This window comes from Ranitomeya variabilis, chromosome 3 (genome assembly GCF_051348905.1).
Source record: "Ranitomeya variabilis isolate aRanVar5 chromosome 3, aRanVar5.hap1, whole genome shotgun sequence".
NCBI lineage: Eukaryota > Metazoa > Chordata > Amphibia > Anura > Dendrobatidae > Ranitomeya > Ranitomeya variabilis.
The window spans coordinates 135,750,664-135,777,693 of record NC_135234.1 but is presented as its reverse complement, the minus strand read 5'-3'; the positions used below and the strand labels follow the sequence as shown (position 1 = coordinate 135,777,693).

The 27,030-nt window shown below is 42.7% G+C and overlaps 1 protein-coding gene across 2 annotated transcripts in view; it reads right to left on the bottom strand.

The window, feature by feature from the left end:
* Nucleotides 1-227: 227 nt before the first annotated feature.
* LOC143818011 (granulocyte-macrophage colony-stimulating factor receptor subunit alpha-like) overlaps nt 228-27,030 on the bottom strand; it is a 104,338-nt gene continuing 77,535 nt past the window's right edge. For both annotated transcript variants that reach the window (XM_077299460.1, XM_077299462.1), the window contains 3 exons: nt 14,514-14,610; nt 2,236-2,320; nt 228-577 (listed from right to left, as the gene is read on the bottom strand). In XM_077299460.1, the coding sequence (XP_077155575.1) occupies nt 482-577; nt 2,236-2,320; nt 14,514-14,610 (278 nt within the window). In that variant the 3' untranslated portion in view covers nt 228-481. The remainder of the gene's footprint in view (nt 578-2,235; nt 2,321-14,513; nt 14,611-27,030) is intronic.

Here is a 27,030-nt window from a genome sequence, read left to right as displayed (position 1 = left end):
ACACGTTTCAGCAACAAGCCTTAATCATGGTGTAATTAAGGCTTGTTGCTGAAATGCGTTGGTTTCATTTATGTGGACTATCTGTACTGTTACCTACACTGGTTGTCTGATTTTAATGGATTAATTAAAAGCTAAGTCTTTTTACTCTACCTCTGAAGCTGAGCTATTCATCGCTGGAGGCCACCTTTTTCCTTTGCCTGTTTAAAAAGAAGGTGCTGTGCTTCTTTTCAGCGCAGGAGTAGGAGCAATCAGATGCTGCAGTTCTCGGCTCCTCTGCGGTAACCGCACTTCAGCAGACTCCATTCTCCCTTTTTTAAAGGCAGAGTTTTTTGATAAAAACTGAAATGGTTGCTTTATGGTTTTATTTTTGTAAACTTTCCAGAACATTATATACCTTAAGAACTGACTTTTTAAGAAAAAATTCCAGTTTATTACCAGTCTTTTCAAATCTCGCACACATTTTTTAATTTCTATTCAAGGCTTAAAGATTTTCTAGCATTTCAGTCACATCTGTGCATATAAATTCTTCTTCATCTTTTTCCATGAATTTGATTTTCATTTCAGACTCTTTTTGCACCTGAAACCAAAGAAGACAGTTTTAGTTACGTGTATAGCGCTAACATGCGCTATATGATACAAATTGTTGCAATCAGTTGATGAAACTATTGAAGTGCTTATAACAACTGTAAGGACTTACACTGTATGTATGGTTTCAATAAATGTTTTTATGGACACAGATTCCCTTACACCTATGTACAGGTTAGACTCTACTGTATAAGATCTTTTCAGACTCAGTTTCTACCATGTTCGATGATACAGTAGATAGTATATACTTGTAAACAAATTATGTTGACTTTCATTGTACAATACAAACCATGATGCACATGTGAACAAAGTCTTAGCTCCATAACAAAATATGACCAAATACTATGCTATGATACTCTTACAGTATATCAACTAAAGTGCTATAGCACATTTGGGTTTATCCCCGAATAGCCATCCAAGATGGAATTATGCTTCACCAAATAATCATTGCACAGAAATTTTGTGTTGCTGGATTTTCCCCTCAATGTTTCTGATACCATGACCAATTGCTCTGTGGGATATTAATGTTGGAGTTCAAAATTCTCTGACAATAGTGAGCTGACTATGGCATTATTTATTTTACAGAGGACATCATGCAATAAAATGGTTCTGGTTAATTAATTTTTTACATCATCTGTTTACACATTAACTGACAAAGATTTCAGAAAAATCAAATGAGAATCGACCACCATCCCATTATTCTCCAGGGCTGATATATTCCAGAACTGCAACCTCCCTGGAGTGCCAAGAAGCACCAGGCTATAGAGCACAAGCTCTAAGACATGGCCAAGGTAAAGCTTCTTTACCACATTCTGCACAAATCCATATTCTCCAGATTTTTGTAATTCGCTTCATGGTTACTCATCAAAATGGTGGCTGGCTGATGCCTCTTCTTACCACTGCCACTGGAGAGCTTCATACTAGGCTGTGATTTCTATGAGCAGGTCAGGGATGTCCCTGCACATGCCTTGTTATGAGCAGAAATTTGCTGTTCCTTAGGATGCGCATTCTAAGGCAGGACTTCTGTCCGCCACTAGGTCTGATGAGACGTTTTAGTATATATGCGTTGAAAGGTTGGGTGTTGTGATTATGTCATGACATGCTACGTGATCTTATCATGGGTACGCTAGGCTGGATCTCCTGTTCTATGACTGGGCTTGGGACGTCTTTGCTCATGCATGTTGCAAAGTTGAGGTGATGTTTTGACTTCATGACATGTGCCGTGACCTTACAATGTACTCTCTAGGCTAGGAATTCCAGCCATAACTAGGCACTACACATCCCTGCACAAGCAAAAGAACGTCTAAGGCCTAGTCATGTCCAGAAGATCCAGCACAGCTTAAAGATGCCTGGAGATTCAGTGCATGGTGGTGGTAAGAAGAGGTGGCGTTTACCATATGGTGGACAGTGAGCAGCGAAGTTGGGTAATGAGTTAAGTATTCTTTCATTTTTTTTTCTACTTTTTTACGTTTATTATGTACTTGGATCTCACCGAATCCGAAAACATAATAAAGTAAATTCAATTGTCAGAGAATACATTCTAAAAATAGTAAATTGAATCTCTACAGTATTATAACACTGTACTTCAAAAGAAAAAATATAGTATAATGTTAAAAGCAACCAAAATTAAAAGTGTTAAAATCTACTTACTGATTTTCCATTTTGCTGAACTTGATCAAACAATTTCGTTGATGGTCTAGGAACTTGCGGAAACAGTTTCTTCCATATTTTGAACCTTAAAGACAAGCAGAACTATATTGAATACTTTTGATATGACTTAGATCAGTCTCTCATAAATTTATAGTCAATTAAATTGCAAATACTTATATTCAAACAATGGATCGTAGGTTTATATCAGCTTTTTTTTATATGCAAGTCATGCTCTTACTTTCACTGCAATTAGTGCCATCTAAAAGAAGCTAAGTAAATGTAGTGTCACCATTAATTCTGTTAAATAAATTGTGATGGAAAATCCATTACACATATAGAGGTTAATGAAAAAATAAACACTACTTAATTGATTAAAAGTACACCATCGGAAAGAACAGTATCTGTCGATAAATCTGGGAAACATCATGGTTTTTGTTATAAACCAAAAATCTCAATTCAAGTCTGAACAGAGTCTTAGTTTCTAGGTTAGTTTTTAAACAGTGATTTGTTTAAAATGTCTCTTTAAAGGGACTCTGTCAAGAGGAATTTCTTCGTAAATTAAGCCCCTTCATGTCTGCATTTTTTATTCAGCCATCGTCTGCCTTTAACAGTTTTCCAAGCTTCTAACACGCTCTGGCAGGGGGCGTGCCATTCCACGAGCACATCAATGACGTAATCGAGGGATGCTGATGGCTTGCCATGACATCTGGGGGCGCTCTGGCAGGGGGCGTGCCATTCCAAGAGCACATCAATGACGTGATCGAGGGATGCTGATGGCTTGCCATGACATCTGGGGGTCTACAGAAGACCACCGTGCTTGTCTGTCATGGGTATGTTAGAAGCTGCAGACAGTCGCACTGCATTTAGCTGCAGAAGGTCTCTGCATTGGGCTTTGCAGACACCTTCTTAACCCTTCTGACTCTTTGACCCTGTGACAAACTCTCTTTAGCTCTAATTGACACACCTGGACCTGGGTATTTATAGGCTCCTGGCAAATACAAAAAGGTGGGGGAAGACAGCTCCGGACGATGTTACCTCATCCGGCAAGGTGCTGCAACAGATGGTGAGCTGATGTTTTCCCAATTATTTTCTCTCCATTGCTTATAGACTCCCAGCCAGCTGCTGAGAATTGCCAGTGATATTTTCCTTTCCCCCTGTTGAGGCTTGGAGCTATAGCAGTAGGCTATCTTCCTCTTTGGTGTTGCTGAAGGACTTCTGTGTTACATCTCTGAGTCTACTCAAGATGAATGATCCCCTTGTTCATCTATCCCAGCTGTATTTAGTGGTAGTGGAGATTGACTAGTGCGTTGACTTTCCCTAGGTAGGGTTTATTGCCAGGGATTAGGTTCCTGTTCGGCGATAGGTGCAGAACCTATACAGAGATGTTTAGGATAGACAAGGTGACTTTAGATCTGCCTAGGGGTCTCCACTCCACCCTTCCCTAGAGTTGGGCTCCCTTCCCCTCATCCCTTCGTGTTGCACTTAGTCTTTCCAACACTGTGTGTGACATTGTCTTGACGATTCTTCTGTGAAAGCCAGCGTTTGGCTGGTGCAGATAGGAGATCATGATTTTTGCTGTACATGGCAGTCTCTGGCACTGTTGTGTATAGTACAAGTGATCAGGTGATCTCAGCTTTAAGTCCAATAAGGGGACTAATAAATACAATAAAAAGTGAAAACATATTTTTGAAAATATGAAAAAAAAGTTCAACTCATCCCACTTTGGCCTCATTAAAAATAACAAAAGTACACATATTTGATATCGATGAACTCATAAACATCTGAACTATGAAAATATAAAATAAATTAATCTGATAAGTAAATGGGCACCGCAACATTGCATTAACCCCTTCATGACCCAGCCTATGTTGACCTTAATGACCTGGCCGTTTTTTGCAATTCTGACCAGTGTCCCTTTATGAGGTAATAACTCAGGAACGCTTCAACGGGTCCTAGCAAATCTGAGATTGTTTTTTCGTGACATATTGGGCTTCATGTTAGTGGTAAACTTAGGTCGATAATTTCTGAGTTTATTTGTGAAAAAAAACGGAAATTTGGCGAAAATTTTGAAAATTTCGCAATTTTTACATTTTGAATTTTTATTCTGTTAAACCAGAGAGTTATGTGACACAAAACAGTTAATAAATAACATTTTGCACATGTCTACTTTACATCAGCACAATTTTGGAAACAAAATTTTTTTTGCTAGGAATTAAATTAAAATTTGACCAGTGATTTCTCATTTTTACAACAAAATTTACAAAACCATTTTTTTAGGGACCACCTCACATTTGAAGTCAGTTTGAGGGTTCTATATGGCTGAAAATACCGAAAAGTGACACCATTTTAAAAACTTCACCCCTCAAGGTGCTCAAAACCACATTCAAGAAGTTTATTAACCCTTCAGGTGTTTCCCAGCAGCAGAAGCAACATGGAAGGAAAAAATGAACATTTAACTTAAAAGTCACAAAAAAGATCTTTTAGCAACAATTTATTTTCCCAAGGGTAAAAGGAGAAACTGGACCACGAACTTTGTTGTCCAATTTGTCCTGAGTACGCTGATACCTCATATGTGGGGGTAAACCACTGTTTGGGCGCACGGCAGGGCTCAGAAGGGAAGGAGCGCGGTTTGACTTTTTGAATGAAAAATTGGCTCCAATCTTTAGCGGACACCATGTCACGTTTGGAGAGCCCCCATGTGCCTAAACATTGGAGCTCCCCCACAATTGACCCCATTTTGGAAACTAGACCCCCCAAGGAACTTATCTAGAAGCATAGTGAGCACTTTAAACCCTCAGGTGCTTCACAAATTGATCCGTAAAAATGAAAAAGTACTTTTTTTTCACACAAAATTTCTTTTAGCCTCAATTTTTTCATTTTCACATGGGCGACAGGATAAAATGGATGCTAAAATTTGTTGGGCAATTTCTCCTGAGTACATGCCGATACCTCATATGTGGGGGTAAACCACTGTTTGGGTGCACGGCAAGGCTCGAAAGGGAAGGCGCACCATTTAACTTTTGAATGGAAAATTAGCTCCAATCGTTAGCGGACACCATGTCGTATTTGGAGAGCCCCTGTGTGCCTAAACATTGGAGCTCCCCTACAAGTGACCCCATTTTGGAAACTAGACCCCCCAAGGAACTTATCTAGATGCATAGTGAGCACTTTAAACCCCCAGGTGCTTCACAGAAGTTTATAACGCAGAGCCGTGAAAAAAAAAAAAAAGATTTTTAGCCCGGAATTTTTTATTTTCCCAAGGGTAACAGGAGAAATTGGACCCCAAATGTTGTTGACCAGTTTGTCCTGAGTACGATGATACCCCATATGTAGGGGTAAACCACTGACTGAGCGCACAGCAGGGCTCAGAAGGGAAGGCACGCCATTTGGCTTTTTGAATGGAAAATTAGCTCCAATCATTAGCGGACACCATGTCACGTTTGGAGAGCCCCTGTGTGCCTAAACATTGGAGATCCCCCACAAGTGACCCCATTTTGGAAACTAGACCTCCCAAGGAACTAATCTAGATGTGTGCTGAGCACTTTGAACCCCCAAGTGCTTCACAGAAGTTTATAACGCAGAGTCATGAAAATAAAAAATAATTTTTCTTTTCTCAAAAATTATTTTTTAGCCCACAATTTTTTATTTTCCCAAGGGTAACAGGAGAAATTGGACCCCAAAAGTTGTTGTACAGTTTCTCTTGAGTACGCTGATACCCCATATGTGGGGGTAAACCCTTGTTTGGGCACACGTCGGGGTTCGGAAGAGAAGTAGTGATGTTTTGAAATGCAGACTTTGATGGAATGCTCTGCGTGTGTCACGTTGCGTTTGCAGAGCCCCTGATGTGCCTAAACAGTAGAAACTCCCCACAAGTGACCCCATTTTGGAAACTAGACCCCCAAAGGAACTTATCTAGATGTGTGGTGAGCACTTTGAACCCCCAAGTGCTTCACAGAAGTTTATAACGGAGAGCCGTGAAAATAATAAATGTGTTTTCTTTCCTCAAAAATATTTTTTAGCCCAGAATTTTTTAATTTCCCAAGGGTAACAGGAGAAATTTGACCCCAAGAGTTGTTGTCCAGTTTCTCCTGAGTACGCTGATACCCCATATGTTGGGGTAAACCACTGTTTGGACACATGCCGGGGTTCGGAAGGGAAGTAGTGACGTTTTGGAATGCAGACTTTGATGGAATGGTCTGCGGGCATCATGTTATGTTTGCAGAGCCACGATATGCCTAAACAGTAGAAACCCTCCACAAATGACCCCATTTTGGAAACTAGACTCCCCAAGGAACTTACCTAGATGTGTAGTGAGCACTTTGAACCCCCAAGTGCTTCACAGAAGTTTACAACACAGAGCCGTGAAAATAAAAAATCATTTTTCTTTCCTCAAAAATGATGTTTTAGCAAGCAATTTTTTATTTTCACAAGGGTAACAGGAGAAATTGGACCCCAATAGTTGTTGCCCAGTTTGCCCTGAGTACACTGATACCCCATATGTGGGGGTAAACCACTGCTTGGGCACACGTCAGGGCTCGGAAAGGAAGTAGTGACGTTTTGAAATGCAGACTTTGATGGAATGGTCTGCGGGCGTCACGTTGCATTTGCGGAGCCCCTGATGTGCCTAAACAGTAGAAACCCCCCAAAAGTGACCCCATTTTGGAAACTAGACTCACCAAGGACTTATCTAGATATGTGGTGAGCACTTTGAACCCCCAAGTGCTTCACAGAAGTTTATAAGGCAGATCCGTGAAAATAAAAAATAATTTTTCTTTCCTCAAAAAGTATGTATTAGCAAGCAATTTTTTATTTTTGCAAGGGTAACAGGAAAAATTGGACCCCAATAGTTGTTGCCCAGTTTGTCCTGAGTATGCTGGTACCCCATATGTGGGGGTAAACCACTGTTTGGGCACACGTCAGGGCTCGGAAGGGAGGGAGCACCATTTGACTTTTTGAACGCAAGATTGGCTGGGATCAATGGTGGCGCCATGTTGCGTTTGGAGACCCCTGATGTGCCTAAACAGTGGAAACCCCTCAATTCTGACTCCAACACTAACCCCAACACACCCCTAACCCTAATCCCAACTCTATCCATAACCCTAATCACAACCCTAACCCCAACACACTCCTAACCACAACCCTAACCCTAATCCCAACCCTAACCCTAATCCTAACCCTAATCCCAACCCTAACCCTAACCCCAAACACAACTTTAACCCCAACACACCCCTAACCATAACCCTAACGACAAGCCTATTCTTAACCCTATTTCCAACCCTAGCCCTAATTCCAACCCTAAGTCTTATTCCAACCCTAAGGCTATGTGCCCACATTGCGGATTCGTGTGAGATTTTCCGCACCATTTTTGAAAAATCCGCAGGTAAAAGGCACTGCGTTTTACCTGTGGATTTACCACGGATTTCCGGTGTTTTTTATGCAGATTTCACCTGCGGATTCCTATTGAGGAACAGGTGTAAAATGCTGCGGAATCCGCACAAAGCATTAACATGCTGTGGAAAATACAACGCAGCATTTCCGCGCGGTATTTTCCGCACCATGGGCACAGCGGATGGTACTGTAAACCTGATGGAACACTGCTACGAATCCGCAGCGGCCAATCCGCTGCGGATCCGCAGCCAAATCCGCACCATGTGCACATAGCCTAATTCTAACGCTAACCCTAGTTCTAACCCTAACCCTACCCCTAACCCTACCCCTACCCCTAACCCTACCCCTAACCCTACCCCTAACCCTACCCTTAGTTCTAACCCTAGTTGAAAAAAAAAATATTTTCTTTATTTTATTATTGTCCCTACGTATGGGGGTGATAAAGGGGGGGTCATTTACTATTTTTTTATTTTGATCACTGTGATAGGTTTATCACAGTGATCAAAATGTAGCTGGAACGAATCTGCCGGGCGGCAGATTCGGCAGGCGCACTGCGCATGCGCCCGCCATTTTGGAAGATGGCGGCACCCGTGGAGAAGACGGACACCGGGAAGCTCGGTAAGTATGAGGGGGGGGATCGGAGCATGGGGGGTGATCGGAGCAGGGGGGGTGGGATCGGAGCACGGGGGGAGCGGACAGGAGGACGGGGGAGCGGACAGGACGACGGAGGGGAGCGGAGCACAGGATGGAGGACTGGGGAGGTGATCGGTGGTGGTGGGGGGGTGCAGACCAGTGTTTCCAGCCATGGCCAATGATATTGCAGCATCGTCCATGGCTGGATTGTAATATTTCACCAGTTTTCATAGTGAAATATTACAAATCGCTCTGATTGGCTGTTTCACTTTCAACAGCCAATCAGAGCGATCGTAGCCACGGGGGGGTGAAGCCATCACCCCTGGGCTGAAGTACCACTCCCCCTGTCCCTGCAGATCGGGTGAAATGGGAGTTAACCCTTTCACCCGATCTGCAGGGACACGATCATTCCATGACGCCACATAGGCATCACAGGTCGGATTGGCACCGACTTTCATGACGCCCACGTGGCGTCAAAGGTCGGGAAGGGGTTAAAATTGAATAAGAACTAATCAAAACATTGTATCTACCCCAAAATAGTATCAGTAAATCATCCACTCAGGGATGATAGCCCCTCTGCCTTTGGATTGGAGACCCTGCGGCGTGACGCGGGGTCCTTATCATTGCCATGGTGAGCTGATGTCATGATGACATACGGGTCACCATACCTAGAAAGCTTGCTGATCATGCCCAGTGCATGATGAGCAAGTTTGTCTTGTCAGTGCAGAACCGACAGTTTCTACAGCATGGTAATGCTGCTCCATGCTGTAGAAGCGATCAGCCTGAAAAAATGATTGCTCCATAGTGGGACAAAGTAAAAAAGTAAAAACTTTTCTTAAATAATTGTAAAAATGTGTAAAAAAAATAAAAAAATAATAATAACAAAATCTAAAGTTATTGTATCTCTAAATAGATTTTTGAATGTAAAAAATATATAAACATTAAAAGTACACATATTTGGTATTGCCGTGTCCGAACCTATTAAACTGTGGAATAAACGCGGTAAAAAACCCAGATATACAGTATATAAATATGGTACCGCTGAAAACTTCTTGTCCTGCAACAAAAAAGCCGCTATACAGCTCCATCAGCAGAAAAATAATAAGAATAAAGCGATGCAAAAATAATTATTTTTTCAGTGAAAGGTTTTATTGTATAAAAGCGCGAAAACATAAAAAACTATGTAAATGATGTATCGCTGTAATCGTACTGACCCGAAGAATAAAACTGCCTTATCAATGTTACCATACCATGATTTTTTTTTTAATTTTTATAGACTTTTGTGAAGCACCTGAGGGTTCAATGTGCTCACCACAGATCTAGATCAGTTCCGTGAAGAATCCAGTTTCCAAAATGGTGTCACTTGTGGGAGATATTCACCGTTTAGAAACATCAGGGGCTCTCCAAACACAACATGGTGCTCGCCAATTGTTCCTGCAAATTTTGCATTCAAAATGGCACTCCTTCTCCTCTGAGCTCTGCTGTGCACCCAAACAATGGTTTTCTCCCTCATATGGGGTATAGGCATGCTCAGAAGAAATTGTACAACAAATTTTGGGGTCCATTATTTCCTGTTACCCTTGTCAAAATAAAAAAAAATTGAATCTGAATAAAATTTTTGGTGAAAAAAAGTGATTTTTTTTTCCACATTCCAAAAATTCCTGTGAAGCACCTGAAAGGTTAATAAACTTTTTAAATGAGGGGTTTGAGCACATTGAGGGGTGCAGTTTTAAGAATGGTGTCAATTTTGGTTATCTTCTATCATATAGACCCCTCAAAGTGACTTCAAATGTGGTGTGGTCCCTAAAGACAATGGTGTTGCAAAAATGAGAAATCGTTGGTCAACTTTTAACCCTTATAACTTCCTAACAAAAAAAAGTTTGGTTTCAAAATTGTGCTGATGTAAAGTAGACATGTGGAAATGTTACTCATTAAGTCTTTTGTGTGGCATATCTCTGTTATTTGAGGGCATGAAAATTCAAAGTTGGAAAATTGAGAAATTTACAACATTTTCTCCAAATTTCCATTTTTTTTCACAAATAAACACAAGTCATATCAAATAAATTTTACCACTATCATGAAGTACAATATGTCACAAAAGAAAATCTCAGCATCCCCGGGATCCGTTGAAGCGTTCCACAGTTATTACCTCATAAATGGACAGTGGTCAGAATTGCAAAAAACGTGCAAACCACCCTCGGAGGTAAATGGTTTAAGTTCTGTTTTTATTTTGCATCAAATAGTTATTTCATGCAATAAAATGCAGTTTAATTATTTATAAATCATACAATATGATTTATTTATGTTTTTTATTTTTAGATTCTGTCTCTCACAGTTGAAGTGTACCTACAGTAAAAATTACAGACCTCTCCATTATTTCTAATTGAGAAAACTTGCAAAATTGGGATTGTATCAAATGTTTACTGTATTTTCCCCACTGTAGATAGGACTATGTGCAGTGTTCCTAATTTATTACAATAATGCAATGCTTTGTGGAAGACAGTGAGACGTAGGCAGGTCTTCATATTACTGGCATCTTAATGAGCATAGCACACACTGTTAGGGTTGGCGGAACGCACCGAATATATTTATTAGATGGGATAGGTGCGTTCGCAACCCGGGATCCACCGTGCAGAAAAGAACCTGCTGCTAAGTAAGGCGGCGAAGCAATATAGAATAAACAAACTCTGTTACTTCACAGAGCCCATAGTAAAGAGAACGCTGTGCCCTGTTTAGCTCACAGGGAACACAGCTACTGAGTAGAGCCGACAGTGGTCATGCAGTCCCAACCAACACGCAGCTCCTCTCTGATGGAGCCGGAATTCTAATGGCTATTAGCCAGCCCTGAATTCACTCATGAGAAACTCCTCGCCGGAGGTGCCAGCATTCTAGGGGCTTATTTCAGCCGGGTCCCTGACTGCATACACAAAACTCCTCGCCGGAGGTGCCAGCATTCTAGGGGCTTATTTCAGCTGGGTCCCTGACCACACACACGACCACACTGGCGCTGAGCTTGTACTTATTTGACACTAGCACATGGCCGTGCGGTCATGAAAACCTTATATAGCTGCAGCACCTACAGGACCTTCCAAGAAGGACCAATGGAAGGCTGCCACAGAACTAGATCAGTTACAGGACCTTCCTGGAGGACCAATGGATGTTGCTGCAGTACCTGAGCATGTGACCCTTGATCTCCACTGAGAGATCTTACCCTGGGCATGCTCAGTGTGTGCAAAGCAGGACTTAGTCCCAGAAAAGCCTGCTCGCCGCAGATCAGTGCAGGGTACAACAGCAGAGCCTGGAGAGGCAGCAGTAACCCTTTGCACAATATCAGACTCAGTCAGACGCTGGGACCGACGTCTCCGCTGAGCAGGCTCCACTGCGGCCGATGCAGAATGGGAGACTGCAGCAGACACGGCTCGAGATTCCCCCTGTGCAGCAGCAGGAACTCGACTCCTAACACACACTCTCTACTCTTCAGAGAAAAAGAAAAGGGGATTCCATTGTAATGACAGATGCACGGGTCATTAAGTACAACTAGGAGGATCAAAACATTGAATACTAGCACAGGTATCATATGCTATATAGGATCCTGCAAATAAAGGGTTATCCTCAAGTTGTCTGTTGAGCAGCTAATAGCAGTGCAGTTTCCTTACTTCCTGGTTTCTAGCAGGATGGGCACTCTACCTTGAGTGACAGAGTAAAGCTACAGTATTAGTAGAACTAATGCTCACCACAACTACTGTTGTAACACATTCAGCGACCAATGGTTGTTCTACGTCTGCTAATACTATTTCTTCATATAGAGATAACAAGGCATTTCAGCAAGCACATAGCTCTTGACAGCAAGAGAGATGTGATTAAATTTGCACTGAAGGCTGTGGTCTGGACTGGTGAAGTTGCAAAAGAGGGTGAGGGAGGTGAGCAGAAACTGCTGTATAGAATTGAGCGAGTTGGAGACAGGTGGCTAGTATGATAAGAGTTAACCTCTCTCCTGCCCTGTAACTACTGCACACACTCAGCCTAGCTGTAGAAGTGAGGCTCCTTGGAAATTAGCGATCTGTAAAGGGTGAAGTTTTTATAACAGGAGAATAACAGCAAGTAGAAAAAGCAAGTTAATTGCAAACGTGCTTATTTGCATGCTGTCTAAAGAATTAAAATAGCTTAAGAACTTGAAAATCACAAAATTCATACAAACAACAAGTACAGTTTAATTGTATTTTTTAAAATATGTTTGATAAAGTTTACTTTTATTTTCCATATCTACATTGAAATATATTGCAAATTTCACACTGGCCACTAAGTCTAAATCTAAACTCTTATGGGCTGATTTATCACTGTGTTTATGCCAGAATTATGTCGTAAAACACCTTCATATGTCTCAGAACATTTGCAACTTTGTGGCTCCGTGATTTTGGGCAGCTCTGCCAAGATGGGTAGAACTGGAAAAGAGCTTGGGCAGGACAGGCTGTGTCAAAGTCTGTCCGACAAACTCATTAAAAAGAGAGACTTTCTTTATGCCAAAAATGTTGCCCAACATTTCTGGCAAGGCCATGGAGGTGCACAACACTGATAAGATGCACCCAGTTCATTAAATGCAGTGCACTTCTTAATGATTTAGGAGTGTCTTTGTTATGATTGAGCCTTAACACTCAAATGTGAATGAACAAACTGTGGGAGATGTTAAACCCTAAATTTATGCAATGGCGCCCCCACTCAACGTTTGCTGACCATGAGTGTCCTTAACTGCACCCTTTACTATACACAAAGTGTAACCCAAAACAACACCAACGGAATGTAGTGGACACAGAGGGTGAGACACAGGGCTAAAGATGTGTTCACGCTGTCATACATGAAAGACAGAAAACAAAGAAAGGAACCCAGAAAGACCTTTGGTATATGTGAAAACCCCAGGCCCTGAATGTATCAAAATGGGAAAAGTTCCGAGAAGGGGAATATCTGCATAAACTACAGGAGAAGCAATAGAAAAAACCTCAGCAAGATAATCCTTCGCTGGGGAGCTGGGTGTTAAGGTACCGTTACACTAAACGATTTACCAACAATCACGACCAGCGATACGACCTGGCCGTGATCGTTGGTAAGTCGTTGTGTGGTCGCTGGGGAGCTGTCACACAGACAGCTCTCTCCAGTGACCAACGATCAGGGGAACGACTTCGGCATTGTTGAAACTGTCTTCAACGATGCCGAAGTCCCCCTGCAGCACCCGGGTAACCAGGGTAAACATCGGGTTACTAAGTGCAGGGCTGCGCTTAGTAACCCGATATTTACCCTGGTTACCATTGTAAAAGTAAAAAAAAAACAGTACATACTCACATTCTGATGTCTGTCACGTCCCCCGCCGGCGTCCACAGGGTTAAACTGCTTTCGGCAGGAGCGCTTGCTAATGCTGCACTGCTGCCGAGAGCTTCCCTGCACTGAATGTGTCAGTGCCGGCACCCGGCAGTAACAGCGGTGACGTCACCGCTGTGCTCTGCTTTACGGCCGGCACTGACAGTCAGTGCAGGGAAGCTCTCGGCAGCAGCGCAGCATTAGCAACGCTCCTGCCGAAAGCAGTTTTAACCCTGTGGACGCCGGCGGGGGACGTGACAGACATCAGAATGTGAGTATGTACTGTTTTTTTTTTAACTTTTACAATGGTAACCAGGGTAAATATCGGGTTACTAAGCGCGGCCCTGCGCTTAGTAACCCGATATTTACCCTGGTTACCATTGTAAAACATTGCTGGCATCGTTGCTTTTGCTGTCAAACACAACGATACACACCGATCTGACGACCAAATAAAGTTCTGGACTTCTAGCTCCGACCAGCGATATCACAGCAGGATCCAGATCACTGCTGCGTGTCAAACACAACGAGATCGCTATCCAGGACGCTGCAACGTCACGGATCGCTGTCGTTCTTGTTGTAAAGTCGCTCAGTGTGAAGGTACCTTTACATTGTAATCCTACCTGACTGCTGAAATGTCATCTGTACAGAAAAATAAGGAGTCTTGTAGGCTTAGTGGCAAGTGTAAAAATTGCAAAATATCCTTTTTTACACAGGTAGCCATATGGAAATTTTCTAAAATATTATTACAAATTTATAAAAATACATTTAATATAAAAACTTGATTTAGACAATTAGTCATTTTCTGATGACATCTTCTTTAAGACATCTCTGGGCTGAACAGAAATATAATAGCCTCTAAAATCATCATTTACTAAAAAGACAATATTCAAGACTAAGTAATACTTTACCTGTAACACAGGAAAATGAGGACACTAATAAAAATTGCTGTACAAACTCCTACTACTGTCAAAATGTGATATATTGAGAACTCGAAAAAATCTTCTCCTAAGGGAAATAAAATATACCTTAATGGTAAAAAATTTACTGCACATCATGTAAATCAGTATAAACACTTTGAATATTAGCTTCACAAATATAGGTTTATAGTATAAATGCTACAAGGAATGCTAAAAGCAACTTAATTAGAAACACCAGGTGGAATGGTGGTCAATTTTAACATGACTGTAAGAGAAAACTATGGGGGCCTCCTGATTCCCCAACAGATGACATCAAGGAGAAGAGGATCGCACCATTGGTATTTTCATGGCCTACTGTTTTGGTTTCAGGTGAGATATGTCTTCTGAAAGAATAATAGTTGTCTCATGAGTATGGCTATCTTAAAGGGAATCTGGAGAGTCCTACCAGGGCAGTGGGGTATTCGGCATCGGGACCTGTCTCTCTTAAAAGGGATGTCACGGCGGCTGCGACCCGGTCTGTGGCCTTGGCCATCCAATAAAAGGGGCCTGTCTTTAAAGGGGAATTGTGAATAAGTCTGTCATGATGCCAACTGTGGTGGTCGGTCAGTGGGGACCGATGCTGCTTTAAAGGGGTCCTCTGGGGGATGTTGTTGCAGCAATGATGGTAACGCTTCCCACAGGTGAAGCGGGGTACCCAGGGCTTCCAAGGTGTGGGAAGGTGGTGATTGTCAACGAATAAGTGGAGGACACAAGTTGTAAAGTCTCTACCTCGTTTACTGAAGATGTAGTAGTCCACAGTCTAGGGTACCAGGCATAGGTGTCCTGTGGTCCGGCCGGCTCAGAGGCAATGGGAGAATCTCCTTCTCAGTTGAGGTCCGTGAGCCTTTCTTCCTTGTGCTGTTGTATGAGGTCCCTGCTGCCTGAAGCTTTAAAACAAGGTCCTCGTTCTTTTCCCCTGTCCTGGGACAGGTACCTGCATGACAGGCAACTTGAGCCATTTTACAGGGATTCTATCATGCCCGGGGCTCTTCAGGTGCTGCTGCGTCTCAGGTGTGGTGTGGGCCAATTACATACAGTTCTTGGCCCTCCTGTTCTGCTCTGTGTCTTAGAGTCCCACAAAAGCCTCTGGCTCCCGGTACCTGGCTGCTGCGCTCTGGCTCTGAGGGTGTCCAATCACAGTTCCCCTCTGAGCCCTTTTTCTCTCCTTTGCTCCTTCCCTCTGTAGCTCCACCACATACAACCCTTCAGGTTCTCTCACTCCTTCTAGAGGCTGCAGCTCCCATGTGGCTGCCAGGCCTCTCTGTCTGCTCTGTGTCTCTCCTAGACGTCTGCTTTCCTTGGTCTCCCTGGACCAACTGCCTAGCTCCTCCTCCTGGTCAGGATACTTATAGCTTAGGGAAGCTCCCCTGAATTCGGGTCCTGAGCTCCCCCTTCTGGCTTGGATTTGGAATGTGCTGTGTGTGGGTGCCTTACCTGGGAAAGAGAACTGCATTGCCTCTAAGCATGATATTACCCTCCCCGAAGGAAAGGCAACATCACTGTAGCAACCGGTTACCTGTGGTGCTACAAATCCATCAACAGTTTTTTTTCCACTTAATCTGAGAGCAGCATAATGTATAGATAGAGACACTGATTCCAGTGATGTCTCACTTACTGGGCTGCTTATTGTACTTTTCATAAATCACTGTTTTAACAGCAGGAGATTATCACTAGAGGACTAGGAAACCTGCTGCCAGGTAGTCCTCCATATTCATGAGCTCTGTGTAACCCCGCCCAGTACAATTGTGGTTCAAAGTACATGGGCACAACATTGCCAATCAGTGGTGTGGGCGGGGTTATACAGAGCTCAGCATTCAGAGAACTGGTAGATCTGCAGCTGAGAAAACATCAAAATGACAGCAAGCAGCCCAGTGTGACACATTGCTGGAAGAATAGTTTCTGCCCCTATATTATGCTGATCTTTGATGGGATAGCAAAAATCTGGTGACAAATTCCCTAAGTTAGTATCCTCTATATTACAGGTTTTGTGAATAAAGAAATTTTATCTTCACGGAGTCGGTGGAGTGGACATCTTTCTTCCTACAGATTCCCTAATACCATGTCAGTCTTGACCAATGTTATAGAAGTTTCCATCACCATTAAGCCTCATGGATCATCCACTGAATAAAGCTATTTAGGAAAGATTGAAATACATATAAAATTTAATATATTCATGTTGTATAATTATTGTCATGGCATAATGACTTCCTCCATCATGTTCCTCTAACAGCTGCAGATGGAGCAGAGTGCAGCCAGGTGATCACATATTCAATTCACCTACGGAGACTAAAAATAATGTAAAATGTGATAAAAAAATGTTTTTCAAAATATGAAAAAATTACAACAGTTCAAATCACCCTTTTGCCACCTTAAAAATAAAACAATTAAAAAAACCCAAAAACACATATTTGGTATAGTTGCATTCGGAAAACTGCCCTCTACCAAAATATAAACTTAATTAATCCAATCAGTAAATGGCATAACTAGAAAAAAAAGTAGAAATGCCAGAATTATGTTTTTTTGGGGGTCGACACAACATTACAATAAAATGCAATAAGAGGTGATCAGAACATCACAGCTCACACAGCCCCATATCACAAAAATTGAAAATGTTATGGGTCTCGGAAAATGTCGACAAAAGCTAATTTTTTTGATCTTACAAATTTCCAATTTTTTTTTACCACTCAAATGAAAAAAATCATATTACCATGTCAGTTTACCATATAGTGAACATGGTAAATAATAAAAAAAAAGTGCATTGGGGTGTGTGCCACACTCGGTACCCTGAACCACCCAGGCAATGAGTTTACCATATCTTTTTAACTTACTAACATTTAAGGTTGATGAAATGGTGGGTTTCCTATGAGATGGGTGCATAAAAATCCCTTTTTTTCTCACACTCATTGACTTGCATTACTAAATCTCAGCCATTTTACAAGGCCATACGCAGCATGCTGCAAATTTGTAATCACCTCAATTACAGGTGATTAAAAACTCGTAGATGAACACTGCCTAATTGAATAACATTGTGGAGAGTTCAATGTGGTTTTTTTCTCACATTGCATTGGATGATTTTATATGCAGATGTGAGCGAACCCTTAATCTAAAAATGCCATATGAAATATAATATTTAAAAATATATACATCGTACTACTTACACTGCCTATCTTCTTTTTTATCTTGGGTTTTAGAATATGTCACATCAGACTCAGCTGACAATATTTTTTGTATGTTTTTGTGTAATTAGAGGGCAGGAACACTCTAGTTTCCATGTCACATTAACTCTTATTAGTGCACAGGATGCAGATTAATAGTTAAATCACCAAAGATATCAAAGGGTAAGGCTATGTGCACACGTTCAGGAAAGCGTGCAGAATTTTCCTGAACAAAACTGGACTTTTTCTGCAGGAAATCCGCATGCATTTTTTTCGAGTTTTTATTGCGTTTTTTTGCACGTTTTATTTGCGGCTTCCCAATGCAATAATAGCGGTAAAAACACTAAAAATCCGCAAAATTAATGAACATGCTGCATTTTTTACATGCGTTTTCTTCATGGAAAAAAATGCAGCATGTGCACAAAAATTACGGAATGCATTAAAAATGATGGGATGCTTATGAATGCGCTTTTTTTTTTTTTTGAGTTTTTTCCAATAGTTTCAAAATATTGTCAAGTGTAAAGACTAGTGATGAGGAGTATACTCGTTACTCGAGATTTCCCGAGCATGCTCGGGTGGTCTCCGAGTATTTTGGCATGCTCAGAGATTTATTTTATGTTGACACAGCTGCATGATTTGCGGCTGCTAGACAGCTTGAATACATGTGGGGGTTGCCTGTTTGTTAGGGAATCTCCACATGTATTCAGGCTCGCTAGCAGCCACAAATAATGCAGCTGCGGCGACATAAACTAAATCCCCGAGCAAGTTCGGGAAATCTCGAGTAACGAGTATACTCGCTCATCACTAATAATGACATATTTAGGAGGAAATATGTTTTTTGCTTTGTATTTCCTCCACAACATAAGTCCCACTACAGATATCTGACAGATACAAATTTCCTTAAAGTTAAATTAACAGCTGGTACATGCCTGTGGATCAGGCAGCGGGGCACCATTGTTGACATTTTAGGTTGCCGATCTTTGTTGCGTAGGTAGGGGCTAAACATCAGGAACAGTGACCCGTTTCGTTCTCTGTCTTTTGAGAACTAACAGAATTAATATTGACCACTTTCTAGTAACATTCCCCTACGTTTGATTTAGAAGGAAGGGGCTTATTAAGTGTATATATGTTATCTTTGTTATATCTGTTGTTTGTATCTTCTGGTGATTTGGCACTTTATAGGTTCATTTTAATTTTACTAAATAAAACTGATTTAAATGGATTTGTTTTGCTAACTTGTTTTCGATACCCTTATTGCGAATTGAGATGTGTTAGGCTACTTTCACATTAGCGTTTGAATCTGCAGCGTTTAATCCGCAAACGCAAGGACACGAAAAACGCATGAAAACGCGTGTAAACGCAGCGTTTTTAAAACGCTTACGGTTACCGCATGCGTCATTAAAACGCAGCGTTTACATGCTTTTGCTTGCGTTTTCTATGCGTTTGCGTTTTTTGTGCGCATGGCGCAAAATTTCACCAGAGAAAAATTCTAGATGCAAGAACCAGCCAATGAGACTACAGAGGGCGTGTATTATGTGAAATCTATATATAGACCCTAGGACAGCTGAAATCTTCAGATTTTGCTCCTGTGTCCTGTGAGAAGATGGATCTTCACATGGATAGCTATTACTTTAAACTGGATCTGAGCATCAAGATTTTTCTGGCATGTGCGTTTGCTTGGGAGCAACACCGAAACCGGGAAAGACAGAGAAGGACAAGGCGTAGGCGGTTTTGGCAACACCCCATTGTAGAACTGCGGGAGAGCCGTGGTACATATCACACCCTGTATGGCGAGCTCAATGAGAACCCAGAAAAATTCCCAGAATATACCAGGATGTCACAAGACTCTTTCCGGGATTTGCTTGATCGTGTCCAAGGAGCCATCCGGAGACAGGACACACAGCTCCGTAGAGCCATTCCACCAGCGGAACGTCTCCTGGTTACCTTAAGGTACGTAATAATTCTAAACAAAAGCTAACCAAAATTTTTTGCAGGTCTGATGTTTTTTTGCCTATTTTGTAAATTATTTATTCTTACTACAGATTTCTTGCAACTGGAGAGAGCTTGTCATCCCTTCATTTCCAGTACCGCCTTGGGATTTCCACGCTGTCCGGAATTGTTTTTGAAACCTGCCGGGCTTTATGGACCATTCTCCGTGAGGAATTTATACCCATACCCACGGAGGACATGTGGAAAGAAATTGCTGACAAATTTTGGACTGTTTGTGATTTTCCCAACTGTTTGGGTGCGGTGGATGGGAAGCACATCCGGATTACCAAACCAGCCAGAACGGGATCACAGTTCTTCAACTACAAAAAATATTTTTCTGTAGTTCTTATGGCAATAGCCGATGCGGACTGTCGCTTCATTGCTGTGGACATTGGTGCTTTTGGCCGTGGCAACGATTCACAGACTTTTAAAACCTCTGATATGGGCCGACGTGTTTATGGCAAAAATTTTAATTTCCCACAGCCACGACCACTCCCCTACACTCAAGGCCCACCGCTGCCATTTGTAATGGTTGGGGATGAGGCCTTTCAGATGAGTGAAAATCTCCTGAAGCCCTATTCAAGTCGGGACTTGAACCGCACAAAACGGATCTACAACTACAGACTAACCAGGGCACGCAGAACAGTAGAGTGTGCCTTTGGGATTATGGTGTCCAAATGGCGCATTCTAGCAACTGCAATAAATCTAAAAATGGAGACAGTGGATGAGGTAGTTAAAGCCTGTGTGGTTCTCCACAATTTCATTCTGGCTAAGGAGCGACCCACCATAGAACTTGATGAACCTGTTGCCAACCCTTTGCCTGATTACCGTCATCATCCGCTGCGGTCAACAGTTGAAGTAGGCCACATGCGGGACCAATTTGCAGCGTTTTTTGATTCTGACATTGGACGTGTGCCATGGCAGGACAATATGGTGTAAAATGTACTGCTGGTTTCGGGTCTGCAAATTTATGTTTGGAATGTTAATGTTTTTTCAAATAAAATAATTGTGTTTTACTTTCTTCACCATGTCTCCTATCTATTTCCTTAACAAACCACTTTGGGTTTTTGGGCTTAGGTTGTTGACGTGAGTCCTGTCTTGGTTCACCATTAGCTTTTTGCCGCAGACTGTATAGACGATGTCCGTTATTGTCGCAGTATTTGTCCAGTACTTAACATCTGTATTTGTAAGCCTAAACCAGGAGCGGTAGTTAAATGCTTTTAGTGGTGCATATCTGTTTAATGTACTTTTCCTCACATAGTTCCACTCCAGGTTTTGGCTTACAAATAGTGCTGTAAAATACAGAGCGAATACTGACAGTGTGATGGCAGCCTACACCAGAGATCTATAGTCATCAAGTCACGTGTCTGAACTAATGAATTCATGATGCTATTTGCTCTTGAATTCATTTTTCCTGACACTTGTCCGGGTGAGTATAGATATGCCATGTACATTGTTCCTTCACTTTGTGTGAAATATATGTATATGTACCAATAAGATAAAATGGAGGTAATACAATGCATTTCTAAAATCAGCAGGTCAGGGGTCATAAATAATGTTTCGGATAAGAAAGGACCTGTTGAGTATAGTTGTGCTGTGTATTACCACCATTTTGTCTTCTGTGTGCGACCAAAAGTCACGGCGTAAACAGAAAGAACTGTTTTTGGAGAAAATACAAGTGTTATTTTTGGGGGCAACCTCATATCTCTCAACCAAACACACCAAGCTTCAGTGTTCTGCTAAGTAGGTACTGGAGGTTGGAGGTGGCCCCCAAAAATGTGTTTGACGCATAATTTGTTATTGGCGCAGGCTGTGTGGTGACGGTGGCGAAATACACAATTAACCAAACCTTATTGGGGCAAAAAACACAGGTTTATTAAACACACACAAACCAAAAAATTAACTGCGCCTGCTTGGGGTTGAGTGCCGATATTGTGGGGTGTTGAGTAGTGAGGTCTGGCTTATTACTGTAGCCGACATAGGGGTGGCAGGAGAAGGCGCTATGAAACTACTGGGGTCAGGATATTCAGGGATAGGGCTAGACACATGAGAGGGTTGAGACACACTGGAAGGGTGAGACAAACCAGACATTACAGACACATTGGGAGGTGAGGGGGGAGGGATAGCTATGGTTTTTTGTTTTTTTTTGCCTTTCCCCTTTCTTGTTTTGCGCGGGCACGTTGTCGTGGTGGCAGGGAACGCCAGGGCAGGGTCCGTCAACGGCAGTCTGGTGGTGGTGGTGCCAGGAAACGCCAGGGCAGGGTCCGGCAATGGCAGTCTGGTAGTGGTGGTGCCAGAGAACGCCAGGGCAGTGTCCGGCAATGGCAGTCTTGTAGTGGTGGTGCCAGAGAACGCCAGGGCAGGGTCCGGCAATGGCAGTCTGGTAGTGGTGGTGCCAGAGAACGCCAGGGCAGTGTCCGGCAATGGCAGTCTGGTAGTGGTGGTGCCAGAGAACGCCAGGGCAGGGTCCGGCAACGGCAGTCTGGTAGTGGTGGTGCCAGAGAACGCCAGGGCAGGGTCCGGCGGCGGCAGTCTGGTAGTGGTGGTGCCAGGAAACACCAGGGCAGGGTCCGGCGGCGGCAGTCTGGTAGTGGTGGTGCCAGGAAACACCAGGGCAGGGTCCGGCGGCAGCAGCATGCTGGTGGCAGTGGAGGAGGCCCAAGCAGGAGCAGCAGTTGTCATGGTGGTGGCGGTGGGCTGACCCACTGCACTGGGCATGGTGGTGGTGCTATAATACGGTCCGGAAGTGTTTGGAATGGAGGTGGCCGTGCAGTGGTATGCAGCAGATGTCGGCATTGATGTAAAGCGTGACAGTGTGGGCACTGTTGGAAATGCCCCCACTGTCTGCTGAAAATACCGACTCTGCTGCATAGCCTGCACGTAAGCAGCATTGCAGGCCTGCATAATAGTAATCTGGAGCTCAGGACTAAGGTGTTCCAACATGCCCTGTTCTATCTGATTAAAAAAATGATGTGCTGGCCTCTGGAGGTCGGCTTTCACTTGGGCAAGGGCTGTGGTTACCTCCTGGATACATGTGCTCATATGACGAATGGCAGTATCCAGTCGGTCACCCATCGCCTTGAGTCCCTCATGGAAGACCGAGCTCAAGTGCAAAAACTCGGGCATGAGTGACCTGTCCGCGGCCCTCTGCCGCTGCCGGGAGGAGCCCATAAAAAATTGGCTAGAGGCAGAGGACTGGGGAAGGGGAACATCTGATGGACCAGCTTCCTGGTCTCCAGGTTGTGTGGCAGGCCCACTTGCTGCAGCGCTGGAGGATGGCTGGGACGGGTCCGTGGCTGACTGATGAAGGACCGCTCCAGAACCTGGGCCAACAGTGGAGCTCCAAGTGCTGCGGAAAAAAAAAAAAAATATTACAAAACATTTACAAAAAGATAACTGAACAGTTAGATACACATTCAGATAGGGAAAGGTCACACTACTATTTGTAGTGAATTTTACATCAGAATTTTCAAGCCAGGAGTTCAACAGTAGGAATAAAAGTTTCATAAAACAACATGCTATACTTCTGCATGCATCGACCAGTCCTTGGGGATTACAAAAACTGATGTAAACTATGAAGAGACGATGGAGGCAATACAAGCCATATCTCTATACAAGGTATTGGTAAGCCAAAACCTGGAGAGGAACTATGTGAGGGAAAGTATTCAAAGAACACGTACCCCACTGCTGCATCTATCAATCAATCAAGGTTTCGGATTACAAATACTGATGGGAAATACGAATTGACGACAGAGGACATACAAGCCACCTGTATACTCACCAGGACAAGTGTCAGGAAAAATGAATTGATGAGCCATTGGCATCCTGAATTCATTATTTCTGACACCTAACTTGCTGAGTATAGATCTGTTGTGCAGGCTGCCATCACACTCTCAGTATTTGATCAGTATTTCAAATCAGTATTGGTAAGCCAAAACCTGGAGAGGAACTATGTTAGGGAAAGTATTCAAAGAACACGTACCCCACTGCTGCATCTATCAATCAATCAAGGTTTCGGATTACAAATACTGATGGGAAATACGAATTGACGACAGAGGACATACAAGCCACCTGTATACTCACCAGGACAAGTGTCAGGAAAAATGAATTGATGAGCCATTGGCATCCTGAATTCATTATTTCTGACACCTAACTTGCTGAGTATAGATCTGTTGTGCAGGCTGCCATCACACTCTCAGTATTTGATCAGTATTTCAAATCAGTATTGGTATGCCAAAACCTGGAGAGGAACTATGTGAGGGAAAGTATTCAAAGAACACGTACCCCACTGCTGCATCTATCAATCAATCAAGGTTTCGGATTACAAATACTGATGGGAAATACGAATTGACGACAGAGGACATACAAGCCACCTGTATACTCACCAGGACAAGTGTCAGGAAAAATGAATTGATGAGCCATTGGCATCCTGAATTCATTATTTCTGACACCTAACTTGCTGAGTATAGATCTGTTGTGCAGGCTGCCATCACACTCTCAGTATTTGATCAGTATTTCAAATCAGTATTGGTATGCCAAAACCTGGAGAGGAACTATGTGAGGGAAAGTATTCAAAGAACACGTACCCCACTGCTGCATCTATCAATCAATCAAGGTTTCGGATTACAAATACTGATGGGAAATAATGACCAACAACAAATTGCATTATACACCATTTTTTTTTCTTTTTTAACCAATATACTTACGTTCTTCGTGCAAGGACTGGTCTCAAAAACGCAAGGATGCGGTGGTACTTGTATTTGCGTATCCTTGCTGCAGAACCACTTGGAAGCCGGCTCTCTTGGCGCAGGTCCTTGTTGAAGCGGTCCTTCATCGATCTCCAACGTGTTTTCACTTTTGACACTGTTGGCAAAACAAAACATAATAGTTAGGACAATGGTCTTTTGACCATGGTCACACAACTGTATGTGCTGTGAAAAAGTAATGACTTTCTGACATCATACACAGTTGTGTGAGCATGGCCAAGGTATTGACTACATCACACTGCATTGCGATACTTACCAAATGCAGAACGGACCCGAGCCGGGGCATTGGCCCAGCCATCCCACAACGCTGCGGCCACCTCATTCCAAAGCCTCCGGATCGTCACATTGTTGGCGTGCAGTGGATCCCTGGTGTCCCACAATGCGACTCGCTCGTGAACCAGGGAGATGAGGTGTTCATTCTCAATTAGGTCCTCATCCTCCTCTGGAACCTAACAACAAAAAGGACATTAATATTGGAGGCATTCACATACGGAAGACAGAAAACAGAATCAGAGGAATGGCATGAATATTGAAATAAAAAAAAACACTGGTGCTGAAGCCAAAGGGAAAGAAAGAGAGAAGTAGAAAGAAATGAAGATTCCAGAATTATAAAGTGAGGATACAATACACATTCAGCCAGCTATACTTACACGATGCCGCCGTGTTGCCCGGCCGTGACTACGCTGCTCCTGCCCAGTCTCCTGCTCAGTGTCTTCCGCTGTAGAAGAAGTGGTCTGAAAAAGGGAAAATATACATTGTCATATGTGTAGATGTGACAGTGAATACTTACCAATCTGAGGAGGTGAATACTCACTTTGCTGACATGTTCCCCTTGTGCAGGCCCAGGCGTTTCCTCATCAGAAGCAGAAGACATTCTGATGTGTGCAGAAAGAAAGGAATGACAGAAATTAGGGCACATAGACACAGATTATAGAAAAGAAATGCTTTGGATAGGATATACTCACATAGTTCTGAGGCTTGTTTGCTGATCCAAGGGGCTGTGGGGCGTCTCGTCTGCAAGGCAGTCTGCTGACTAGTGACCTGCAAATGTCCACTTCCTCCCTTTATCACCTTCTATGTGGGGGGTGGCTTATCAGTGTCTAGACATGTTTTTCTCAATTGAGACGCATGCGTCGGCAAACGCAAGCAAATGCATGTACTGGAAAACGCATGCGTTTACATAGACTACAATGCGTTTTTTGGGCGCAAACCTTGCGCAATCAGCCGCATGCGTTTCCAGGCGGCAAATTGACGCCTCTAAAAATTACTACATGTTGCATTTCCGCGCCAAGACGCAGACGGCTAGACGACGCATGCGTCGTCAAACGCGGCAAAACGCGAACATAGAAAAACGCATGCGTCCATAATGTTAAAGATAGGAATACACAACGCATGCAGATATTTGCGGAAGAAACGCTGCGGACACAACCGCAAATGTGAAAGCGGCCTTAGACGTAAATGATGATGAGGGAGACCCCATTCTGAGTGAAGATTTAGGGGAAGATAGTAACATCTCAAGTTGAGGTGGAAGCATATAAATTTGATTCAGTAACATAGCAGGATGGTGAAGGAACTGATACAGATGAACAAGATACAGATAACACCTATTATTTGGGCAAAGTTAAAAAGACCATGTAGAGCAAGAAGCCACTTACAGCATTAACCGAAATACCAAGCGCTGGCCAATGGTCGTCTTCTCTGCGATGTTGAATGTTGGTGGTATCAACTCACAAGTGATTAACCTTGGCAATTAACTGGAACAACTGCGTAGAAGAATTTACCTGAAAACATTGGCTAATGAACTGGTGTGTGGAGAGCTATGACGAAGAACTCTGAAGACGAGTGGAATCCCCTCTAGCCTGCAAATCCAGCTAAAAAGATTACATCTCAAAGATGATCGAGAAAAATCACCAACTCTCCCACCTTCCAAAAGACACAGATGCACCATCTGCACTGTTGAAACTGGTGGCAGAAGGATGTCAAATTATGAATGTAAAAATGTCACAATGCGATCTGCCTGTCCCATGCAAATATAATCTGCCTGTCTTGCTTCTCTAAGTGTAACTGTGTTTCTTCTGCTGAACATGTAACCTCTGAATCTGAGTGAATGGTAATCAAGTAGCATCTAAGTGCATCACCATTAAGTTTTTTTTCACAATTTGAATGTTTAGTAATAGTTATGCCATGAAAACTGGAGACCATTTGGCGGTAGTTGAGAAATTTGGTACTTTTTGTCCTAATATGTTTATGCTTATTTAATGTTTTTTTGGCATCTGATTTTGTGTACTCTCTTTAAAACATCCCTATGAAGGTCACTGATTGCTTTTAGAGTCCTGAAATTTAGATATCTAGATATTGCAGGTGGTTTTACAACCTGTGCCTGTAAGGCGAACTGTGCATGAACTCAGAAGTGTCAGAGGTGCAACATCAAGAACACACCAAAAGCTCATCGTGGGAACCTAGCCTAATAGCTGCAGACAGATGAAAATACCACTGTTTATAGATTATAACCCTACAGCAACGTTGAGTATTTGGTCAGTATTTTACCTAAGTATTTGT